Source organism: Scyliorhinus torazame, chromosome 17 (assembly GCF_047496885.1).
Source record: "Scyliorhinus torazame isolate Kashiwa2021f chromosome 17, sScyTor2.1, whole genome shotgun sequence".
Taxonomy (NCBI): Eukaryota; Metazoa; Chordata; class Chondrichthyes; order Carcharhiniformes; family Scyliorhinidae; genus Scyliorhinus; species Scyliorhinus torazame.
The window spans coordinates 137,905,919-137,928,849 of record NC_092723.1 but is presented as its reverse complement, the minus strand read 5'-3'; the positions used below and the strand labels follow the sequence as shown (position 1 = coordinate 137,928,849).

At 48.7% G+C, this 22,931-nt stretch overlaps 1 protein-coding gene across 2 annotated transcripts in view; it reads right to left on the bottom strand.

The window, feature by feature from the left end:
- Positions 1–10,332: 10,332 nt before the first annotated feature.
- The window catches only part of LOC140394179 (voltage-dependent calcium channel gamma-3 subunit-like), a 78,894-nt gene continuing 66,295 nt past the window's right edge, over positions 10,333–22,931 (bottom strand). For both annotated transcript variants that reach the window (XM_072481133.1, XM_072481134.1), the window contains 2 exons: positions 14,342–14,482; positions 10,333–11,234 (listed from right to left, as the gene is read on the bottom strand). In XM_072481133.1, coding sequence (XP_072337234.1) covers positions 10,714–11,234; positions 14,342–14,482 — 662 coding nt within the window. In that variant the 3' untranslated portion in view covers positions 10,333–10,713. The remainder of the gene's footprint in view (positions 11,235–14,341; positions 14,483–22,931) is intronic.

The window sequence follows — 22,931 nt, the reverse complement described above, 5'->3', positions numbered from 1 at the left end:
CTCACACACCACGGCCCTACAAAACCTTGTGAAGAAGTTCACTGCCTTCGAGTGGAAGGCGGCCCATCAGGCAGAGTGGTTGGATGCTGCAACGCGATGACATCTCATCCTGGGCACCGGTTGCCTACACATCAAGGGCAATGACGCCCACCAAACAAAGGTATGCACAAATCGAGAAGGAATGCCTGAGCCTTCTCACTGGCATTCTCTTTTTTTAAAAATATATTTTAAAAAATATACATCTGCAGAAAGTGCACCCAACTGGAGCTCCTCACAGACCGCATGGTTCGGTTGGAGCAGCAATTGGATGCACTTAGGAGCATGCAGGTGGCGGAAAGCGTCATAGATCGCAGTTATGTAAATGTGGTCACACCCAAGGTGCAGGCAGAGAAATGGGTGACCACCAGAAAGGGCAGGCAGTCAGTGCAGGAATCCCCTGTGGTTGTCCCCCTCTCGAACAGATATACCCCTTTGGATACTGTCGGGGGGGATAGCCTATCAGGGGAAAACAGCAGCAGCCAGAGCAGTGGCACCACGGCTGGCTCTGATGTTCAGAAGGGAGGGTCAAAGCGCAGAAGAGTAATAGTAATAGGGGACTCTATAGTCAGGGGCACAGATAGGCGCTTCTGTGGACGTGAAAGAGACTCCAGGATGATATGTTGCCTCCCTGGTGCCAGGGTCCAGGATGTCTCCGAACGGGTAGAGGGCATCCTGAAGGGGGAGGGCAAACAGGCAGAGGTCGTTGTACATATTGGTACTAACGACATAGGCAGGAAGGGGCATGAGGTCCTGCAGCAGGAGTTCAGGGAGCTAGGCAGAAAGTTAAAAGACAGGACCTCGAGGGTTGTAATCTCGGGATTACTCCCTGTGCCACGTGCCAGTGAGACTAGAAATAGGAAGATAGAGCAGCTAAACACGTGGCTAAACAGCTGGTGTAGGAGGGAGGGTTTCCATTATCTGGACCACTGGGAGCTCTTCCGGGGCAGGTGTGACCTGTATAAGAAGGACGGGTTGCATCTAAACCGGAGAGGCATAAATATCCTGGCCGCGAGGTTTGCTAGTGTCACACGGGAGGGTTTAAACTAGTATGGCAGGGGGGTGGGCACGGAAGCAATAGGTCAGAAGGTGAGAGCATTGAGGGAGAACTAGGGAATAGGGACAGTGTGGCTCTGAGGCAGAGCAGACAGGGAGAAGTTGCTGAACACAGCGGGTCTGGTGGCCTGAAGTGCATATGTTTTAATGCAATAAGTATTACGGGTAAGGCAGATGAATTTAGAGCTTGGATTAGTACTTGGAACTATGATGTTGTTGCCATTACAGAGACCTGGTTGAGGGAAGGGCAGGATTGGCAGCTAAACGTTCCAGGATTTAGATGTTTCAGGCGGGATAGAGGGGGATGTAAAAGGGGAGGCGGAGTTGCGCTACTGGTTCGGGAGAACATCACAGCTGTACTGCGAGAGGACACCTCAGAGGGCAGTGAGGCTATATGGGTAGAGATCAGGAATAAGAAGGGTGCAGTCACAATGTTGGGGGTTTACTACAGGCCTCCCAACAGCCAGCGGGAGATAGAGGAGCAGATAGGTAGACAGATTTTGGAAAAGAGTAAAAACAACAGGGTTGTGGTGATGTGAGACTTCAACTTCCCCAATATTGACTGGGACTCACTTAGTGCCAGGGGCTTAGACGGGGCGGAGTTTGTAAGGAGCATCCAGGAGGGCTTCTTAAAACAATATGTAGACAGTCCAACTAGGGAAGGGGCGGTACTGGACCTGGTATTGGGGAATGAGCCCGGCCAGGTGATAGATGTTTCAGTAGGGGAGCATTTCGGTAACAGTGACCACAATTCAGTATGTTTTAAAGTACTGTTGGACAAGGATAAGAGTGGTCCTAGGATGAATGTGCTGAATTGGGGGAAGGCTAATTATAACAATATTAGGCGGGAACTGAAGAACATAGATTGGGGGCGGATGTTTGAGGGCAAATCAACATCTGACATGTGGGAGGCTTTCAAGTGGCAGTTGAAAGGAATTCAGGACCGGCATGTTCCTGTGAGGAAGAAGGATAAATACGGCAATTTTCGGGAACCATGGATGACGAGAGATATTGTAGGCCTCGTCAAAAAGAAAAAGGAGGCATTTGTCAGGGCTAAAAGGTTGGGAACAGACGAAGCCTGCGTGGAATATAAGGAAAGTAGGAAGGAACTTAAGCAAGGAGTCAGGAGGGCTAGAAGGGGTCACGAAAAGTCATTGGCAAATAGGGTTAAGGAAAATCCCAAGGCTTTTTACACGTACATAAAAAGCAAGAGGGTAGCCAGGGAAAGGGTTGGCCCACTGAAGGATAGGCAAGGGAATCTATGTGTGGAGCCAGAGGAAATGGGTGAGGTACTAAATGAATACTTTGCATCAGTATTCACCAAAGAGAAGAAATTGGTAGATGTTGAGTCTGGAGAAGGGTGTGTAGATAGCCTGGGTCACATTGAGATCCAAAAAGACGAGGTGTTGGGTGTCTTAAAAAATATTAAGGTAGATAAGTCCCCAGGGCCTGATGGAATCTACCCCAGAATACTGAAGGAGGCTGGAGAGGAAATTGCTGAGGCCTTACCAGAAATCTTTGGATCCTCGCTGTCTTCAGGGGATGTCCCGGAGGACTGGAGAATAGCCAATGTTGTTCCTCTGTTTAAGAAGGGTAGCAAGGATAATCCCGGGAACTACAGGCCGGTGAGCCTTATTTCAGTGGTAAGGAAACTACTGGAGAGAATTCTTCGAGACAGGATCTACTCCCATTTGGAAGCAAATGGACGTATTAGTGAGAGGCAGCACGGTTTTGTGAAGGGGAGGTCGTGTCTCACTAACTTGATAGAGTTTTTCGAGGAGGTCACTAAGATGATTGATGCAGGTAGGGCAGTGGATGTTGTCTATATGGACTTCAGTAAGGCCTTTGACAAGGTCCCTCATGGTAGACTAGTACAAAAGGTGAAGTCACACGGGATCAGGGGTGAGCTGGCAAGGTGGATACAGAACTGGCTAGGCCATAGAAGGCAGAGAGTAGCAATGGAAGGATGCTTTTCTCATTGGAGGGCTGTGACCAGTGGTGTTCCACAGGGATCAGTGCTGGGACCTTTGCTCTTTGTAGTATATATAAATGATTTGGAGGAAAATGTAACTGGTCTGATTAGTAAGTTTGCAGACGACACAAAGGTTGGTGGAATTGCGGATAGCGATGAGGACTGTCGGAGGATACAGCAGGATTTAGATTGTTTGGAGACTTGGGCAGAGAGATGGCAGATGGAGTTTAATCTGGACAAATGTGAGGTAATGCATTTTGGAAGGTCTAATGCAGGCAGGTAATATACAGTGAATGGTAGAACCCTCAAGAGTATTGAAAGTCAAAGAGATCTAGGAGTACAGGTCCACAGGTCATTGAAAGGGGCAACACAGGTGGAGAAGGTAGTCAAGAAGGCATACGGCATGCTTGCCTTCATTGGCCGGGGCATTGAGTATAAGAATTGGCAAGTCATGTTGCAGCTGTATAGAACCTTAGTTAGGCCACACTTGGAGTATAGTGTTCAATTCTGGTCGCCACACTACCAGAAGGATGTGGAGGCTTTAGAGAGGGTGCAGAAGAGATTTACCAGAATGTTGCCTGGTATGGAGGGCATTAGCTATGAGGAGCGGTTGAATAAACTCGGTTTGTTTTCACTGGAACGAAGGAGGTTGAGGGGAGACCTGATAGAGGTATACAAAATTATGAGGGGCATGGACAGAGTGGATAGTCAGAGGCTTTTCCCCAGGGTAGAGGGGTCAATTACCAGGGGGCATAGGTTTAAGGTGAGAGGGGCAAGGTTTAGAGTAGATGTACGAGGCAAGTTTTTTACACAGAGGGTAGTGGGTGCCTGGAACTCGTTACCGGAGGAGGTGGTGGAAGCAGGGACGATAGTGACATTTAAGGGGCATCTTGACAAATACATGAATAGGATGGGAATAGAGGGATACCGACCCAGTGTAGAAGATTGTAGTTTAGTCGGGCAGCATGGTCGGCACGGGCTTGGAGGGCCGAAGGGCCTGGTCCTGTGCTGTACATTTCTTTGTTCTTTGTTCTTTGAATTTTTTTTTCCCTGAGCAACATTTTTCCCGCTTACAAAACAAACGAAACAATAACAATAACAAAACAGAAATTTTTAACTTTTTAACAATAATAATAATAATAATACACAAGTAACAAAACCTCACACTCTATTGACCTATACTCAACTAAACCTCCCCCCCCCCTCCCCCCCCCCTCCCCCTGGGTTGCTGCTGCTGGTCATCTGTCTTCCCTCTAACGTTCCCCTAGGTAGTCGACAAATGGCTGCCACCGCCTGGTGAACCCTTGAGCCGATCCTCTCAGGGCAAACTTTATCTGCTCCAGTTTAATAAACCCCGCCATATCATTTACCCAGGCCTCCAGTCTGGGGGGTTTCGCCTCCTGCCACATGAGTAGGATCCTGCGCCGGGCTACGAGGGACGCAAAGGCCACGACATCGGCCTCTTTCGCCTCCTGCACTCCCGGCTCTTCCGCAACTCCAAATAGAGCTAACCCCCAGCTTGGTTTGACCCGGGCATTCACCACCTGCGAGATCACTCCCGTCACTCCCCGCCAATATCCTACCAGTGCCGGGCACGCCCAAAACATATGTGCCGGGCTCCCGCCACACCTCCCACATCTGTTCTCCACTCCAAAGAACCTGCTCAATCTTGCCCCCGTTATGTGTGCTCTATGTAGCACCTTAAATTGAATCAGGCTAAGCCTGGCGCATGAGGAAGAGGAGTTTACCCTGCTTAGGGCATCAGCCCACACACCCTCCTCTATCTCCTCCCCTAGTTCTTCTTCCCACTTTCCTTTTAGTTCGCCCACCGACTCCTCCCCCTCTTCCCTCATCTCTCTGTAAATCTCTGACACCTTGCCCTCTCCGACCCACACCCCTGCTCACTGGCATTCTCAAGTTTCACGACTATGTCTACGGCCTGCCGACATTCACAGTCGAGACGGATCACAGGCCCCTGGTCCACATTATCCACAAGGACCTTAATGACATGACGCCTCGGTTGCAGCGCATCCTCCTCAAACTCAGAAGGTATGACTTTGACCTGGTCTACATGCCTGGCAAGGAGCTCATCATTGCCAATGCACTGTCCCGCTTCATCACCGTGCCTTGTCAACCACTGAATGTCATCCGGCAAATTGAGTCACAGGTTGAGTCATAGGTGCAGCTGTGTGCTAGCATCCTCCCGGCATCTGATGAGAAGGTGGTTTGTATCCGTGAGGAGACAGCCCCCTCTATTTTTCAATGTAAAGGACGACCTGACGGTGGTTGATGGCATCCTTCTCAAACTGGACCGGATTGTAATCCCACACAATCTCCAGAGCTTGGTGCTCCGTCAAATCCAAGAGGGCCACCTGGGTGTGAAAAAGTGCAGACGCAGAGCCAGGCAGGCTGTCTACTGGCCTGGGATCAGCCAGGACATCGCGAACAAGGTCCTTAACTGTGCAACCTGTCAACGCTTCCAGCCAGCGCAGAGTAAGGAGACACTTCAGCAGCATGAAATCGAAACCTCTCCGTGGTCCAAGATTGGCATCGACCTCTTTCATGCAAATGGTCGTGATTACGTGTTAATCATTGATTACTTTTCCAATTACCCTGAAGTCGTGAAGCTCTCAGACCTCACATCTCAGACCGTCATCAAGGCCTGTAAGGGGACATTCTCCAGGCATGGTATCCCACTCATTGTCATGGGTGACAATGGCCCGTGCTTCAGCAGCCATGAATGGTCTCGGTTTGCCCTGTCGTATCAGTTCAAACACGTCACTTCCAGCCCACACTATCCGCAGTCAAACGGAAAAGTTGAGAAAGGGGTGCACATAGTGAAGCAGCTCATTTGCAAGGCCACGGATTCTGTGTCTGACATTCACCTTGCGCTGCTTGCGTACAGGGCGACCCCACTGTCCACTGGCATGACGCCGGCTCAACTCCTGATGAACAGGGACCTGCAAACGACACTTCCAGCCATACACTTGCCCAACCTGGATCACCTCCCGGTGCTGCAGAAGGTGCAGCAACTCTGAGACCGGCAAAAACAGGGCTATGATGCTTATGCCACTGATTTGCCCGTTTTATCCCCGTCAGACACTGTTCGGGTCAAGATCCCTGATGGAGGCTGGTCAGCTCCAGCTGTCGTTGTTCAACAGGCTGCCCCCCGCTCGTATGTTGTGCGTCTGGCTGATGGTTCTGTTGTGCGACGAAACAGACGGGCACTGCGCAAAGTTGCCTGCCCGCAACCACATTCTTCTCCGTTTCCTTCTGTTGTTTTGCCACCTCCTGATACCTCGACTCACAAGACCACCAGTCAGGCTTCAATCTCGCCCATCAAGGCGCTGTCGTCCCCAGCACCACCTCTCCGGCGGTCGACCAGGATCAGACGCAAGCCACAGACAGAGACTGGACTTATGAACATTTCTTCTGTTTGCTATGTTCTGTGTTCTCGCATTAGACAGCTGTTTTCACATGTACATATGTTCACATCCACTGCATGTATGTAAGTTAATATTGGCCTATTCTTCAAAATACGTTCACATATGTCAAGGCCTTGTGCATTGCTGTACTCATTGTGTTTATAAAATTATAAAGCCCCGTGATCCTTTCTTGTATAAACTGGTGAGGAGCTTTAAAAAATATATTTAGAGTACCCAATTCATTTTTTCCAATTAAGGGGCAATTTAACGTGGCCAGTCCACCTACCCTGCACATCTTTGGCTTGTGGAGGCGAAACCCATTCAAACACCGGGAGAATGTGCAAACTCCACACGGACAGTGACCCAAAGCCGGGATTGAACCTGGCACTTCGGCGCCATGAGGCAGCAATGCTAACCATTGCACCACCGTGCTGTCCTAGTGAGGAGCTTTCTTAAAGCAGCCTAATCCTGATGCTTTGACTAATCTGCTAATCTAGGCTCTGAGGAGTCCTGACCTATTCCTGATTTGCTACCTGCAGATCAGAATTGGAAAATATTGTCTTATTCCTCCTGATATTAATTGTAATTTTAATTTAGAATCTCCACTCATTTAGGTTTCCTGTCACTAACCCACTTTCATATCCATGCTGCCACTGTCCCCTTTACTCCATGGGCTTCAACTTTGCTGGCACTTTATCAAACGCATTTTGGAAGTCTATATAGATCTCATCAACTGTATTATCCAAATCAACACTCTAGGTTGGGGGCAACACGGTGGCACATAGGTTAGCGCTGCTGCCTCACGGCGTTGAGGACTCAGGTTTAATCCCGGCCCTGAGTCACTGTCCATGGGGAGTTTGCACATTCTCTCTGTGTCTGCGTGGGTCTCACCCCCACAAACCCAAAGATGTGCAGGGTAGGTGGATTGGCCATGCTAAATTGCCCCTTAATTGGAAAAAAAACAATTGGGTACTCTAAATTTATGTTTTAAAAATCAACAATCTAGGTTACATCATCAGAAATAACCAAGTTTATTTGATAGGATTTGCCTTGAACAAATCCATGCTGGCTTTCATAATAATAATAATAATCACTTATTGTCACAAGTATACTTCAATTAAGTTATTGTGAAAAGACACTAGTCACCACCTTCCGGCGCCTGTTCAGGGAGACCGGTATGGGAATTGAACCCACGCTGCTGGCATTCTGCATTGCAAGCTATTTAGCCCACTGTGCTAAACCAGCCCCTTACCTAATCCACACTTGTCGAAGTGGCTGTTAATTATGTGCTCGATCATGACTTCTGAAAGCTAACCCACCATCAAGGTTGAACTGAATGGCCTCTAGTTGTTGGGTTTATCCTGACATATTTTTTGAACAAAAGTGAACTATTTGCAATTCAGCAGTCCTCTGCTACCACTCCTGTATCTGAGGAGGATTGGAAAATTATGATCAGTAACTCCACAATTTCCACCCTTTCAGCATCCTTCCCATCTGTGACTTATCAACTTTCAGTACAGCAGCCTCTCCAATACCTCCCCTTTATCAGTTTTTAGACCATCCAGCATCTCAACTATCTTCTCTTCACTATGACTTCAATAGCATCTTCATCCTTGGTAAAGACAGATGCAACTCATTCAGCACCTCAGCCATGGCCTCTGCCTCCATGCGTAGATCCCGTTTGTGGTCCTAATGAGCCTCACCACTCCTCTATTATTTTAGAATTAAAATCCACAGAAGCCTTTTAAAATCCTTTTTATGCTGGCTGCCATTCTCTTCTCATACTCTCCACTTCTTTGGTTTCTGATATTGCTTCACCCCTGAACTTTATAAATTTAGCCTGGTTCTCATTTGTGTTATAACTTGGCATCTTCACATTTATATTTTTCTACTTCATCTTACTCTCAATCTCTTTTTTTGATCCAAAGGGCTCCAGCTTTGCTTGTGTTAGCTTTCCTCATGGTGGGGATATACATTGACTGTACCATCCCCTCTCTAAAGACAGCCCATTGTTCAGTTATAGTTAATATTATACAAGTTAGAATTAGGATAAATAAAATCTCATTATTCTCAATACTTTCACCTCTGTAATTTCACTGTAAATTTTCCCTCTATAACTTTTACACTAGTTGGCGGACTATAGAATACATCCTGTTGTGTAATGATACCCTTATTGTTTCTTGATTCCAACCAACTAGATTCTGACCTTGAACCCTGTGGGACATCCTCGCTCCAACAGTGTCATGTTCTCCTTTATCAATACTTCCACCACTCCTCTTTTTGTTCCTTCCCTATTGTAGCACAGTAGTTAGCACTGTTGCTTTACAGCCCCAGGGTCCCAGGTTTGATTCCTGCTTGGGTCATTGCCCATGCAGAGTCTGCATTCTCCCGTGTCTGCATGGGTTTCCTCCATGCATTCCGCTTTCCTCCCACAAGTCCCGAAAGACGTGCTTGTTAGGTGAATTGGACGTTCTGAATTCTCCTTCAGTGTACCCGAACAGGCGCCATAGTGTGGCGACTAGGGGGTTTTCACAGTAACTTAATTGCAGTGTTAATGTAAGCCTTCTTGTGGCAATAATAAAGATTATTATTATTTCCTGAAAACCTTGTACCCCGGAATATTTAATACCCATAGAATCAAAAAATCCCCACAGTGCAGAAGGAGGCCATGTGGCCCAAGGAGACTGCACTGACCCTCTGAATGAGCACTCGAATTAGGCATACTCCCTGCCCTATCCCTATAACCCCACCTAACCGTTGTATTTTAAGGGGCAATTTAGCATTGCCAATCCACCCAACCTGCACATCTTTGAACTGTGGGAGGAAACCTACACAGACACGGGGAGAATGTATAAACGCCACACAGTCACCGAGGTCGGAATTGAACCCGTGTCCCTGGTGCTGTGAGGCAGCAGTGCCACCATGCTGCCCAGTCCTACCCTTTTTCCGAACCAGCTTTGTCGTTGCTACAGTAGTCCCATGAGCCTATTTGCACCTGCAGCTCACCACGCTTTGTGCAGTTATATTATTGTACTAATCTTACCATTCAATGGGAATAAGGAATCTGGAAACTACCAGTTCCCCAGATATCGTGAAAATATCACCAAATTGTTTAACTTTCTAAGTTCCAAAGAGTACAACCCTAGTGTGTAATCTCTCCTCAATTTAATGTTTGGAGTCCAGATATCATTCTGGTACACCTGCACTGCCATCCCTCCGAAAGTAATATAACCTTCCTAGGATTGTTGTACTTTCAGTGTGGTCTAATCAAGGCTGTAATGAGACTTCTACCTTGTTCTAATATTTTTGGATGGAAAGTGGATGACTTCCGGTTTATCTACACTGAAATCCGCTTGCCAGAATGTTGCTGTTTGCTAAATCTATCACTATCTCTTTGTACTTTTATGCTTTCATCTAGACTGCCGACTACTATTATATAATTGGCAAATGTGAAAATGTGGCTGTCTATCCCACTGAACTTTGAGGGCCTCAGCACAGAGAGCCTTGTGGAAATGCCCCTACTCCACATATTGCCAGTCAGGAGGGCACCTGATCATCTCCCTCACTTCCTGCCTGCCCTCCCATCAGGCCAATAATTTAACTTCAATTCCACTTTCGCTGGCAGTCTCTTTGAGGGGCTTTATCAAATGTCTTCTGGAATTCCACACTGATAAAATTGAGTTTTCTCTGTCCACTTCAACCAAAAAAAAAATGGGAAGTGCGTTGGAGCAAACTGTTCCTGATATCCAACATTGTTAAGTAACCAGGGCTCTTTTATCAATGGCCAGGAAAAGCCAGTTAAATATCTGAACATAATGTCAGATTAATGAGAAACGACAAGTGTTGAATGTTCTTGTGCGTTTATTTCAGCTGTTAAACTTTTACATAAATCACCGATTTCCTAATTCTGTGCTTTTTCAACTATTGAATTTAAACGTACTTTATTCAGAATGTTCATAAAATATGAAGGCATTAAAATGCTAGGATTGAATCAATGTTCCTCTTATTTAAAAAAAAACAAGTAGTCCTTTTGTTTTCATGTAAGGGAAAGGCTGTGAGTGAGAGGGAGAGTTCAGGGTGATTGGCGACACATGCGCGCGGGGGGAACGTGGTGAGAAATGGCGCGAATCTGCCAGTGGCTCCCGGGCGTCGCGCAATTCGACAGGAGAGATTCTCAGTCAAGTAGAAAATGTTTTTAATTGGCACCGACCACTTCCCGGGGTGTCAGACGGGGGTGGTGCGCCTGTTGGCCGCGTTGGGCTGAAGGGCTTCCTTCGAGTCTTTGGACGAGGCGCAGTTGCGGACCTGCAGGAACTTGGCGTCCCGCTCGGAGGCGAGGTGCGCCGCGGCGGCCGCTTTGGCGGGCTCCCTGGACAGCGTGTACATGGAGATCTCGCTGGACGGCGCCACGGCGTAGGCTTTCCCGCCCACCGGGGAGGGGTCCCGCGACCGGGGCTCGGTGGAGCGGGAGCTGGACCTCCGCCTGAAGCGGTACCGGTAGCTGGGGATCCGGGCCAGAGCCGACTTCTTCAGCACCTCCTTGCGAGTCTTCACCCGCAGCTTCCGGTGTTTGTCGATGTACATGTGCACGGCCAGCACCCCCACCGTCTCGGCGATGATGAACGACAGCGCCCCAAAGTAGAAGGACCATCCGTAAGAATAATTGTTCTTTTTGGAGTCGCTTTGCCCCGGGTCCCCGGCGTTCGCCGATATGTACACAATAATTCCAATGATGTTGCTCAAACCTGGGAGAGGAGGAAAGAGGACAGCGTCGTGGTTACCGAGTGTGCAAGACACCGAGCCGCCCACTGCAGCGCAATCCAGACAGAAAATGACTAAAGGGCGCAATTAAAAGCGTTGGCTCGTGGAGGCGCGTCCTTCCAGATGGCGTCTCAATCTAACAGAAATAAAATATTAAACCATGGTTCCTCCACCCCCCCGCACATAGACGCATGGGAATTCCCCTCCTCCCCACAGAGGGAACCCCCCCACATGGACACGGAAATCCCCCCTCCCCACACTGGAATCCCCCCCCCCCCCCAACCCACATAGACACATGGGAAACCCCCTCCCCAAATAGACACAGGGGAACCCCCCTCCCCAAATAGACACAGGGGAATCCCCCCTCCCCACACACAGGAAACCCCCATCCCACATAGACACATGGGAAACCCCCTCCCCAAATAGACACATGGGAACCCCCCTCCCCAAATAGACACATGGGAAACCCCCTCCCTCCTAGACACAGGGGAACCCCCCTTCCCCACATCGACACAGGGGAAACCCCCTCCCCACATAGACTCAGGGGAATATCCCCTCCCCACATAAGACACATGGGAAACCCTCTCCCCACATAGACATAGGGGAATCCCCCCTCCACACATAGACAGATGGGAATATCCCCTCCCCACATAAGACACATGGGAAACCCTCTCCCCACATAGACAGGGGAATCCCCCTCACCACACGCACAGGAAAAACCCTTCCCCACATAGACACAGGGGATCCCCTCCCCACACACGAATCCCCCATCCCACATAGACACATGGGAAACCCCCTCCCCCATAGACACAGGGGAATCCCCTCCTCCCCACATCGACACAGGGGAAACCCCCTCCCCACATAGACTCGGGAATCCTCCTCCCCACAAAGACACAGGGGAATCCCCCCTCCCCACATAGACACAGGGGAATCCCCTCCTCCCCACATCGACACAGGGGAATCCCCTCCTCCCCACATAGACTCAGGGGAATCTCCCCTCCCCACATAGACACAGGGGAATCCCCACTCCCCACACAGGCACATGGGAATCCACACTCACATAGATACAGGCGAATCCCCCCTCCCCCCACACACAGAAATTCCCCCTTCACACCACACACAGGAATCCTCCCCACACACACAGGAATCCTCCCCCAGGCAGGAATCTTCCCCACACACACAGGAATCCTCCCCACACACACAGGAATCTCCCCACACAGGAATCCCCCCTCCCCACATAGACACAGGGGAATCCCCCCTCCCCACACAGACACATGGGAATCCACACTCCTCACATAGATACAGGCGAATCCCCCCTCCACCCACACACAGAAATTCCCCCTTCTCACCACACACAGGAATCCTCCCCACACACAGGAATCCTCCCCACACACACCGGAATCTCCCCACACAGGAATCCCCCCTTCCCATATAGACACAGGGGAATCCCCCCTCTCCACATAAACACAGGGAAACATCCCCTCCCCACTTAGACAGGGGAATCCCCCTCACCACACGCACAGGAATACCCCCTCCCCACATACACAGGGGAATCCCCCCCCTGCCCACACATACACAGGGGAATCCCCCCTGCCCACACACACAAATTCCCCCCTCCTCCCCACACCCAGGAATCGCCGCCCCTCACATAACCACATGGGAAATCCGCCTCCCCACATAGACACATGGGAATCCCCCCACCACTCCCTGCACACAGGAACCCCCCTCCTCACTTAGACACATGGGAACCCCCTCCACAAACACAGGAATCCCCCTCTCCATAGACACAGGGGAATCCTCCCCACATAGACACAGGGGAATCTCCCCTCCCCACATAGACACAGGGGAACGCACCACCCCCGCGTAATATTCGGGCTATCCCCATCCCTGCACCCCCCCCCCCCCCCCCCCCCCCGAGGGGAAGTGCTATGGTACTGACCTTCTTCCTCCTACCCCAAGGCTGTATCTATGTGTGCCCCCCCTCCCCGAGGAGACGTGCTGTAGTACTGACCCTCTTTCCCCCAGGCTGTATTTACGTGTGCTCCCCCCCACCCCCAAAGCGGGATCCCTTCGCCTGGTTCCTTTCGCTCCAGACCTGTTGCAAACCTGGGCGGGGAGATGTAATCTGAATGTGAGGGGCCAATACAGCGGAAAGCTCGCTAATGGCATTAAATATATCCACATCCCATTATGTCACAGGCAGGAGGCGGGGCCGATCGATTCGCGCGCGAGACAGTGCCAGCGAGAACCTCGCCGGCCTGAACCTCGCCGGCCTCTCCTTTCGCCACCGCAGCAGTCGACAGCACTTTAAAAGTGAATCATGATTGCGATGTAGGAAATAGAATTGACAATTTACACAAGATCCCTCAAAAACAATGAGATAATAAATGGATAATCTTACTGTGTGTATTGGTTGAGGGATTAATATTGGGCAGGATACCAGGAGAATTTCCTGTTCTTCGGACTGTTCCTCCAACTAGTGCTGCAGAATCACAAATATTCTCACAGGACTATACCGGAGTGTGGCCCTAGACTATGTCCTGAAGTCCCTGGAGTGGGAATTCACTCCACAATGTCCTGACTCAAAGGCAATAGTACTCTGCACTGAGCCAAGTATGACATCTTATCAGTTTGTGTTGAGGGGGCTGTAACAGAAAGGCTGACATTACAGAGCTTAATAATGAAGGGTGGGAAGGGAATTTGATGGAGTTGGACTCAGTGAGAGTTGGGCTAGAACAGGGTTGATACTCTCCATTCAATGAAAAGTCACTCTAGGTGGACAGAGAGTGAGTGAAATACATCATTCCCTGAAAGTGTAGATAGCTGGAACCACAGGCAAACAGCATTTGGGTTTTATAAATAGGGGTGTAAAATATAAACAACGTCCTGATGAAAAGACTGTCTGAGCCAGTGCCACGGTGTGAAAAGACAGCAGCTGACCCACTGCCCCATCCAGTTCACTTGTGATTTGAATAATCTGTGGTAAACAAATGGTTGTAAAGTTTAGAGTCAAAGTTGAATAGGACGAAAGCATTGGCTGAAATCCAGGATATTTGATTTATCCACATAAATCCATTAAAAAATGACAAACCTGCTGCTACAAAAAAAATTCCAGAACTGAGGACAACATTGTGTTTGCTCTTGTAGAATTCACCGGCTGCAACACAGACACCTCCAAGAAACAGCAATCCCACACTCAGTATCGGGAACACACTGGAAGCCCTGACGATTCCTGCAGGGAGAATGAGGAGTCAAATTAAGAAGTGCCGTGAGCTGTACACCATCAATAATGTGGTCAGAATGTATGACAAATACAAGTTAGTGATCAAAGACACAACTGAAGGTGTGTGATGGTGGAAATTGTCCTAATAAGAAAATATACATTAAATAGACAGTTCCCCCACCTGAGGCCCCCCCCCCCCCCCCCCCCCCCCCCCCCCGATTGCTGCTGCTGCTAACATTTTACCACTCCCCTAGAAAGTCAAGGAAAGGTTGCCACCGCCGGGAGAACCCCAGCAGGAACCCTCTCAAGGTGAACTTTATTTGCTCCAGGCTGAGGAACCCAGCCATGTCACTAACCCAGGTCTCCACACTCGGGGGTTTCGAGTCTCTCCACGTTAACAAGATCCGTCTCCGGGTTACCAAGGAGACAAAGGCCAGTACCTCGGCCTCTTTCGCTTCCTGCACTCCCGGATCCTCTGACACCCCAAAGATCTCTATTGTTGGCCTCGGCTTCACCCGCATGTCCAAAATCCTGGACATAGGCCTCGCAAAGTCCTGCCAGAATTCTTTAAGCGCCGGGCATGCCCAGAACATATGGACATGGTTCGTCGGACTCCCTGAACATCTCGCACACCTGTCCTCTACCCCTCATTCTCGCTGTCGTTTGTGGAAACTGATTTGATTTATCACCAATATCACAAAGGAATAAGTTGTTCAATGTCACACGCTCCATGTGGAGCTTTGTTTGAAGGGAGTGTGGGCCAGAGGCTGGTATACAATACTGGTACAAATTCTCTGGTCTTCTGCATTCCCTGCAGAATACAGCTTCTCAGATATTCATGCATAATTGAAGGATTTACCATAAAATGAAGTGGTGTGGCTTGGGTTAACAAGCATGTGCATAAGTTACTATTAGGAGTCTACTACAGACTACAGGAAGTGGAGGGGGGGGGGGGGGGGGCGGCGGCTGGTGAGGGCGAGGGATTTGTATCTGGAAGAGTGGCTCGCAAGCGCAGAGGAGCTGAAGGAGAGGGAAGAGCTCCCAAGAGGAAGTGAATTTAGGTATTTACAAGTAAGGAACTTTGCACAAAAGGTGTGGAAAGGGTTCCCCAAGTTGCCGAAGTATGCCCTATAGGAATGGTTGCTGCTTCTGGACGTGGAAGGGGAGGGTAGGATTGGGGACTTATATTGATGGTTGGGAGAGCAGGGGTGTGCTCAGGTGGTGAGGATCAAAGAGAAGTGGGAGGAGGAGTTGGAGGGGAGATAGATTGGGAGTGTGGAGTGAGGCACTACACAGGCTGAACTCAACCTTGTGTGTGAGGATGAGCCTGATACAGATTCAGGCGGTACATAGGATGCATATGACTTTGGTGAGGATGAGTGGGTTCTTTCAGGGGGTGGCAGACGAGTGCGAGAAGTGTTGGTGAGGACCAGCGAACCACGTACCTATGTTTTGGGGTTATGAGAAGCTGGAGAGATACTGGGCAGGAGTGTTCGGGACGCTAACAAAGATTGTGGGGGAGGAGTTCAGGTACAGATCCCTTATGTCCCTCCTGTCCCAATACTGATGCCAGTGCCCCATGAAATGGGACGCCTCTTTCCCGCATCACTCCTTTAGCCACGTGTTTACTTCCCTAATTGTCTCTTTCCTATGCCAATTTGCACGTGGCTCAGGTAATAATCCAGAAAGTATAACCCTTGAGGATCTGTTCTTTAATTTTTGTTCCTAGTTCCTGATATTCCTCAAACAGGTCCTATTTCCTAGACTTGCCTATGTTGTTTGTCCCAACATGGACCACAACAACTGGATCCTCCCTCTCCCTCTCCAATATCCTTTCAAGCCAGTTAAAGATGTCCCACACCCTGCACGGGGTTAGCAACATACCATGTGGGACTCTCAGTCCTGCTTACAAAGGATGCTATTAGTTCCCCAAATTTTGGAATCCCCAACATTTAAATCAATATAAAATCTTCAGTCCTTGTCTAAAAAAAAACTATCCATGTTCTTGCTCTTCCCTACACTACATCTGCCTCAAGACCCATGTGCCTAATAGAAGTGGGACATCTGAATCAAATAAAAATTACAAAGTATGTTAAGGATCCAACTGAGGGCAACTTGCACCTGGACCTAGTTCCACAATCAGGAGAACTTGCATTTCTAAGAACAAAAGAAATAGGAACAGAGGTCGGCCAAACAACACCTTGAGCTTGCCGAGCCATTCAGTAGGGTCATGGCTGATCCTTTACCTCAACTTTAATTCCCACCTGATTCCCTTAGATTCCAATCTTTGATTGAAAATACTCAACTTTAAGCACAATAAAACTTACCAAAGCATTTCCAACTTCACAAGGATAAATTCTGTGGGATTATTCATGTCCTCAGGTTGGTTGAAAGTGTTGTTTAGCCAATTCATTAATTTTGAATTATAGTCACAGTTTTATAGGCAAAAGTGTGGCTGTCATTTTGCGCACAGCAAGGTCCCATAAACAATAATGAGATGAATAACAGGTTAATCTGTTATGGTGCTGTTCATTGAGGGAGAACGCCCTGATCTTCGTAAGGTAGCACCATGGAATCATTTACACCCACCTGAGAAAGCAGATGGGGCCTCAGCTTAACATCCCATCCATTGACTGCACCACTTACAATGCAGTGTTCTCTCAGTACTGCACTAAAATGTCAATTAGATCATGCACTTGGGTCTTGGAGTGGGGCTGGAACCTATGATCGTCTAATTCAGTGGCAAGAAAGGCACCACTGAATGGTCTGCAATGATGGAATACTTAGGGGAAATGACCAAAAACATAATCAGAGTAGAAGGTTCTGAGGAAACTTTGGAGGAGAAGAAGAGAGGTAGAACTAGATGACTAGTTAAGGGAGAGTTTTTCTGAGTATTGGGAGGTTGGCTGAACCGAAGTGTTGAGCAGAGAGTGGACGGAGGCAGAAGAGGCCAAAGCTGAGGGCAAAGGCTGTCACACGGGGCTTTAGGAAGTTGCAGGGTAGAGAGAAACAAGACAAGAGTTTCTTTTTAAGACAAGCACAAAGATTTTGAATCAGATGTATTGGAAATTGGTTTGGAGGAGATGTGAAGTTGGATTTAGTGTGGGATAGAATGCAGTGGAATGCAGTTGTGGTTTAGGTAGAATGGAGCTTGGGAGATTAGTGAGGAGAACATTGGAGTAGTTGATTTTGTAGTGGAAAGTGGCACAGATTAGGCTTTTTGTGACATGAGGGTTAATGTGGAAGTGAAAATTGAAAGTCTTGGTGGGGATCCAGATATTTGAATCTGCTGAGATTGTCCAGCATTTTCTGTTTTTGTTTCATATTCCAGTATCTGCCGTAATTTGCTTTTATCTTATGTTATTTGTAGTTGGGCATCACGGTGGCCTAGTGGTTAGCACAGCTGACTCACAGCGCTGAGGTCCCAAGTTCGATCCCAGCTCTGGGTCACTGTCCGTGTGGAGTTTGCACATTCTCCCCGTGGCTGCGTGGGTTTTGCCCCCACAACCCAAAAATGTGCAGTGTAGGTGGATTGGCTACACTAAATTGCCCCTTAATTGGAAAAAATAATTGGGTAATCTAAATTTATTTTAAAAAAATGTTATTTGAAGTTTGGCTTAGTGTCAAACAGAAACATTGGTTGTTGGTGTTAAACTCCGACTGATTGATCTGTTGGGTTGAGTGATAAAGTCAGGTGTCTAAGTTGAAGTGTTTGTTCCAATGTCCAAAGAAGATGTCTTCAATCTTGCTACCCTAAACTTGAGAAACGTTTCACTTGTGCAGGACATAATTCTGAACATGGACTAAAGGAGGTGGCAGAGACACGGAGATGATGAAGATTGATCCCCCCCCTCCCCCCAAATAAAAACTAGACCCCTAATTATGAATGGTGTCATTCAAAAACAATACAAAAAAGAGGAAATGAAAAAGACAGCATCCAAAATTTAGAGGAAGTGGAATCTCTGGAGACCAGTGAGCACAATATGATCAATTTTAGGATGGTCTGTCAATCAGCACTGGAACAGGATATATGGCCTTGAAGTGACACTGTATGAAGGTTGCCATAGGAATTTGAAATAAACAGATCAATTGATCAGTGCCTCTGTTAAAATAGCGCCAAAGGATTTTAATGAAACCCATGAAGCTTTTTTAGTCATATAATATCATTTCAGGGCTTATGTCTTTTAAAAGGAAAACTTAAGGAATGAGGGTTGTATTAAATAAACAAACTGATATGTATTATTGAAAGATTTTTTAGTTCAGGAAATATTCAACACTTCTAAACTATAATATGGAGTAAACTGGATGAAGGGCATAATAAGAACATATGAAATACGAGCAGGGGAGACCATTCAGCTCTTTCAACCTGCTCCCTGCTCTGCTTTTCAATAAGATCGAGGCTGACCTTCTACCTGAACTGCACCTTTGCAAATTATTCCCAATATCCCTTAATTGCTTTAGATTGCAAGAATTTATCAATCTCTATTTTGACTGTACCCCAAAATTATACACATTACTCCAACTGTGGGCTCATTATGGCTCTATATGTGAGACTTATTTACTCTTATACTCCCAATTTCTTTGTAATAAACATACCATTTGCTTTCCTCATTTCTTGCTGTACCTGCATATTAACTTTCTGTAATTCATGTACAAGGGCACCATGGCCCCTTTGAATCCCACCATTTTCCGGTCTCTCACCAATTAAAAAAATCCTGATTTTCTATTATTCCTACCAAAGTGGATAACTTCACTTTTCTCCTCGTTGTATTTCATCTGCCAGGTCCTTCCCACGTATCTGACCTCCCTATATCCCTTTGCAGCTTCTTTGTGCTCTCCTCACAGTTGCCTTTTTCACCTAGCTTTCCGATATCAGCATACTTGGACACAAACTCCTTAAATGCAAGTTGTACTCGGACTTGCATAATCCATTTCCTACAGAGTTCCGTACTCCATTGTTTAGAAATTGAGGCCAAAAATTCAGTTTCCAAGTGCTGCTGGTGTTGGTGCTATAGAAGCCCGTGATGTTGAAAATGGGGGTTCACTGCTTCTGGTAGGGCCCACAAAGCACAGCTTGCTGGTAAGAGCACTAATGCGTATCTGCACCTGAAGCTTTCAGACTAGGCAGTTTGCCATATTAAACAGCCTCTGACTGTGTTTTGACAACATTTTGCCAATTTGGACTGTGCAGGTCCAGTTACTGCTGTGACCTAAGTATTCCCAACTGAACATGCATTCAGCTGGTCAAGGGACCCAAGACTAGCACTGTTTAAATAGTCAGTCATCCAACTTGCAGGTGAAGTGCGTTTGACTTACTTTTGCTCTTACAAAGTTTTGGGAAGCTTGTGCTGTGTTCTTGAAGGTGCTTCGGTGACGACTTGGATTTTGAAGGGAATGTTGCTGAACCCGGACAGGGAAGTCAGGCGCGTTTTCTGCCTCATCAACACACAGCCTTATAGAGTTATGAGATGATTGTTGCATGGAGGCAGAAGGAGGAGAGGTCTCCACAGAGAAACCCTATCGCCAAGGGTTTTTGGGAAGCAAATTCCCGAGCTCCAGCTCAGCCAGAAGCTGTGCGTGAAGCTAACTCTGTTCCATTCATTTTATGCTATTCACACAATGTGCCGTTCTTTTAATTGCCATTTATCCGCACAATTGATTCAAATCCTTCTGAAATCATCAGTTGCATCCTCTGCTGTTAACACTTGTAATGCAGTCTACAAATTTAGCATCACATTTGGTTTAAGTGTGTAGATAATTTACATAAAGAAGCAGCAACGAAGCATTGACCCCTGTGGAACTGTATCTAATAACTTCCTCTTAATCTGACTCTATTCCTTGCAAGTAATCTCTTGACACCCTGTTTTCATTAATTAACCAATGTAATCAGTCCCAAGGGTTGTAGTTTAATTATAAGTCCTTCACGTGGAACTTTGCTAAAAGCTTTCTGAAAATCCAAATGAACTAACTATATATCATAGAGAGTTTTACTATATTTGCAAAGAAGTCTAAATCCATTCTGGCTGATTCTAAAGTGTTACCATATAACCCAGGAAACTAACGGTTGGGAATAAAACCGACCTTTTTGACCAAGCTTTTGGTTATGTACCTATTATCTCCTTATGTGGTTTGGGGTCGTATTTTGTTTTATAATGTTCCTATGAAACATCTTGGGATGTTTTCTGATGTTAAAGGTAAATATAAATACAAGTGATTGGTGTTGCTCAGATTAGATAATGCTGACTTCTGGTTGCGGCTATGCGGAGCTAAGTCGCACATTCGGCAGCTCCCGCAAAAAACGGACTTTTGGGCTCTTTTCAGGGCCCCCAACGGCACTTTTTCGACGTTTCCCACTGTGGGAAGGAGAGTACAATAGTTCCCCGACAGTATATGGCTTTTACCAGGTGCGGGGCGACTAAAAAAGTGGTGGTGGACCCGAAGAAGGTGTGGGGGTAGAAGAACAAAATGGCGGCGGGCGGAGACCAGGCAACGTGGATGCAGTGGGCGGAGGAGCAACAGGAGGTTATCCAGCGCTGCTTCAGGGAGATTAAAGTGGACCTGCTTGAGCCGATGAAGGCTTCTATCGATAAGCTGCTGGAGACAGACGGCCCAGGGGGTGGCGATCCGCGAGGCCCGACAAAAGATCTCCGACAACGAGGACGGGATCTTAGGCCTGGCGGTAAAGGTGGAGGCGCACGAGGCGCTCCACAAGAAATGGCAGGAGCGGTTTGAGGAGATGGAGAATCGGTCGAGGCGGAAAAACTTGCGGATTCTGGGCCTTCCGGAGGGGCTGGAGGGGCCGGACTTGGGGGCCTATGTGGTCACCATGTTGAACTCGCTGATGGGAGCGGGGTCCTTCCAGGGGCCCCTGGAGCTGGAAGGGGCCCATAGAGTGCTGGCGAGGAGGCCCAAGACTAACGAGCCGCCGCGGGCGGTGCTGGTGAGGTTCCATCGGTTCGTTGATCGGGAGTGTGTGCTCCGGTGGACCAAGAAGGAGATGAGCAGCAGGTGGGAGAACGCGGAGGTTCGAATATACCAGGACTGGAGTGCGGAGGTGGCGAAGAGGAGGGCCAGATACAATCGAGCGAAGGCGGTGCTGCACAGGAAGGGGGTGAAGTTTGGCATGTTGCAGCCGGCGCGACTGTGGGTCACCTACAAGGACCGGCACCATTATTTTGAGTCTCCGGAGGAGGCGTGGGCCTTTGTTCAGGCCGAGAAGTTGGACACAGATTGAGGGTCGGGATGGGCATTTGGGGATTGCGGTTGATATGTCACTTTTTGAGGGGGGGTCCTTTGCTCTTGGTTTTTTTTCTTTTTTTTTCTTTCTGGTTCGGTGAGGGTGGTCAGGGTGGGTTGGGCACTGTTTTGGTTGGGCTGGTCGGGGGGGCTCTTGGAGGGGGGTAAGCAAATGGAACAGGGGTGGATGGCCGGCAATGAGATGAGGCCCCGCGGAGGAGGGGGAGGCCTGAATCGGGGGTGAGGGAACTGGGCCTGTAAAAGGAGCTGCATCAGAGGTGGCGGGGCCGGGTAGGTGGAAAGCGCGGGCTTTTTCCCGCACTGAAGACTGGAGGGGGCGGGGCCAGAGCGGGGAAGCGAGGGTTGTTTCCCAAGCTTGGGATGGAAGGGGGAGGGGGAGAGCCTGCGGATGGGGACTGGAAGAGGAGGGTGTGTCACACAATGGGAGGAGTCGAAGCAGAGGCGGGAGTGGGCGGGGTCAGCAGGAGTCAGCTGACTTGCGGGGGGAGTAAAGCAGCTAGGATGGGTCCTAGGGCGGGGGGGGGGGGCGGTCGAATTGCTGCTGCTATGGTCAAGGGGGAGCTGGAGCGAGTGGGGGGGTCGAGACGGGGTCTGTCGCCGTGGGGAACGGGCCGGGTGTGGGGTGCGGGTGCGTGGCTGGCCGAGGAGGAGTTATGGCTAGCCGGCGGGGGAGGGGGGTGGGTAGCCCCCTGATCTGGCTGATAACCTGGAATGTAAGGGGACTGAACGGGCCGGTCAAACGGGCCCGCGTGTTCGCGCACCTGAAGGGGCTGAAGGTGGATGTGGTCATGCTCCAGGAGACACACCTGAAGGTGGCAGACCAGGTAAGATTGAGGAAAGGATGGGTAGGTCAGGTGTTTCATTTGGGGCTGGATGCCAAAAATCGAGGGGTGGCGATCTTGGCGGGAAAGAAGGTGTAGTTTGAGGCGTCGAGCATTGTGGCAGACAATGGCGGTAGATACGTAATGGTAAGTGGTAAGCTCCAGGGAGAGAGGGTGATACTGGTCAATGTGTATGCCCCGAACTGGGACAATGCAGATTTTATGCGGCGCATGTTGAGTCAGATCCCAGATTTGGAAGTGGGGGGCCTGATAATGGGGGGAGACTTTAACACGGTGTTGGATCTGGCACTGGATCGCTCCAGGTCTAGGACGGGTAGGAAGCCGGCGGCGGCTAAGGTGCTGAAGGGTTTATGGACCAG